General features: G+C 46.9%; 1 protein-coding gene across 6 annotated transcripts in view; it reads right to left on the bottom strand.

Annotated features, from left to right (window-relative positions):
- Nucleotides 1–1,406, bottom strand: part of aass (aminoadipate-semialdehyde synthase) — a 50,208-nt gene that overhangs the window by 32,539 nt on the left and 16,263 nt on the right. For all 6 annotated transcript variants that reach the window (XM_050072851.1, XM_050072854.1, XM_050072852.1 and 3 more), the window contains 2 exons: nucleotides 1,067–1,215; nucleotides 733–855 (listed from right to left, as the gene is read on the bottom strand). In XM_050072851.1, the coding sequence (XP_049928808.1) occupies nucleotides 733–855; nucleotides 1,067–1,215 (272 nt within the window). The remainder of the gene's footprint in view (nucleotides 1–732; nucleotides 856–1,066; nucleotides 1,216–1,406) is intronic.

Below are 1,406 nucleotides of genomic sequence, written 5' to 3'. Positions count from 1 at the left end.
CGGTCCACTGATGGACCCTGATGAGGACTGATGGTCCACTGATGGACCCTGATGAGGACTGTCGGTCCACTGATGGACCCTGATGAGGACTGTCGGTCCACTGATGGACCCTGATGAGGACTGCCGGTCCACTGATGGACCCTGATGAGGACTGGTGGGCCACTGATGGACCGTAAATGACAACTACAGGTCGACTAGGAAAATTCTTGGTCAGGGGCAGCCCTACCTTTTTCCATAAATACTATTATTGCGCAACATTTGGAGTAATTCCTCAGGAGGACAGTGGAGGCATAAAAATAGTGTCAGAAAAAATCTAATTTAACCAGGAAAGCCTCGCTGAAATAATGAAATAAAGCATGACCTGGCCAAAAACACTAAGTTAGAGAAAAAATGTTTCAAATAGCATAACAGATTTTCAAAAAGTAGTATCTTAAATGCAGCCTGGGAAAAGTTTAAAACCCACAAATAAAAATAATTCAGACCAACATTTGAAACTATTAAACAATAAATTAAACCCTAACACGTCTAGATTCTGTTACATCTCACAGCCTGAAGAGAGAGTTTCTGCAGCAATAATTTAAGTTCACAGATATTAAATGTGTTACAAACTGAAGCCTCTCATGTCCGACTGCAGATCAGCTGAGTGAAAGTGAAAGTCTTAAACAGAAGAAACACTGAGACAAACAGGTGATGCTGGTGAGGAGACACAGGTCAGGACTGTTAGCACTCTACCTGTTGTGATCTATGTGCTGGTCAGCGTCGTACATGCAGAAAGGCTTGTCGATGGTGGTGCACTCGGTCATGAACTCTATGGAGCCTCCGGTGTCGGCAGATATGTCACAGATGGCCAGTAGTCTGGAAAGCAGAGAGAAGAGGTCACAGCAACAGGTTGAACTTACACTCTGTAAACATGACTGAAGATAAGGATGTGACCTTTGACCTCTGTAGAGATACAGCAGCTAACAGACTGCACTTCTATCCATTCACTACGACACTTAGCTGTCGGTGTGCCAGGTACATCCTCTGTGTCTGAACGTCTCTCCCTGTGAGGCTGTGATGTTCTTACTTGTGAGGCAGCCCTGGTGATCCCTCTGTGGCTTCAGGCGAGCCCTTGAGCGGTCTGATCAGCCTCTGGGCGTCCAGTCGTCTGAGGAGTCGGGGGGTTTGGGGGGCCCAGTAGATACCGTTGATCAGACAGGTTGTGTAGGGCGCCACCTGTGGTTAGATGAAACATTTTTAAGGGTGTCCAGTGCAGACAGAGAGCATATGCAGCTGCATGTGTTATTGTATGTGAGTGTTCAATAGTCTCCCCTGGCTGTAAGACTATTGAACACTCACATACAATAAATAAACACTCATCTATGGACTGTAACAGCCCCCCCCCCCCCCCCCCCCCCCCCGAGGTC

Source organism: Epinephelus moara, chromosome 20 (genome assembly GCF_006386435.1).
Source record: "Epinephelus moara isolate mb chromosome 20, YSFRI_EMoa_1.0, whole genome shotgun sequence".
NCBI classification, from domain to species: domain Eukaryota; kingdom Metazoa; phylum Chordata; class Actinopteri; order Perciformes; family Serranidae; genus Epinephelus; species Epinephelus moara.
The sequence above is the reverse complement of the archived record's forward strand: the minus strand, read 5'-3'. Positions and strand labels throughout refer to the sequence as shown.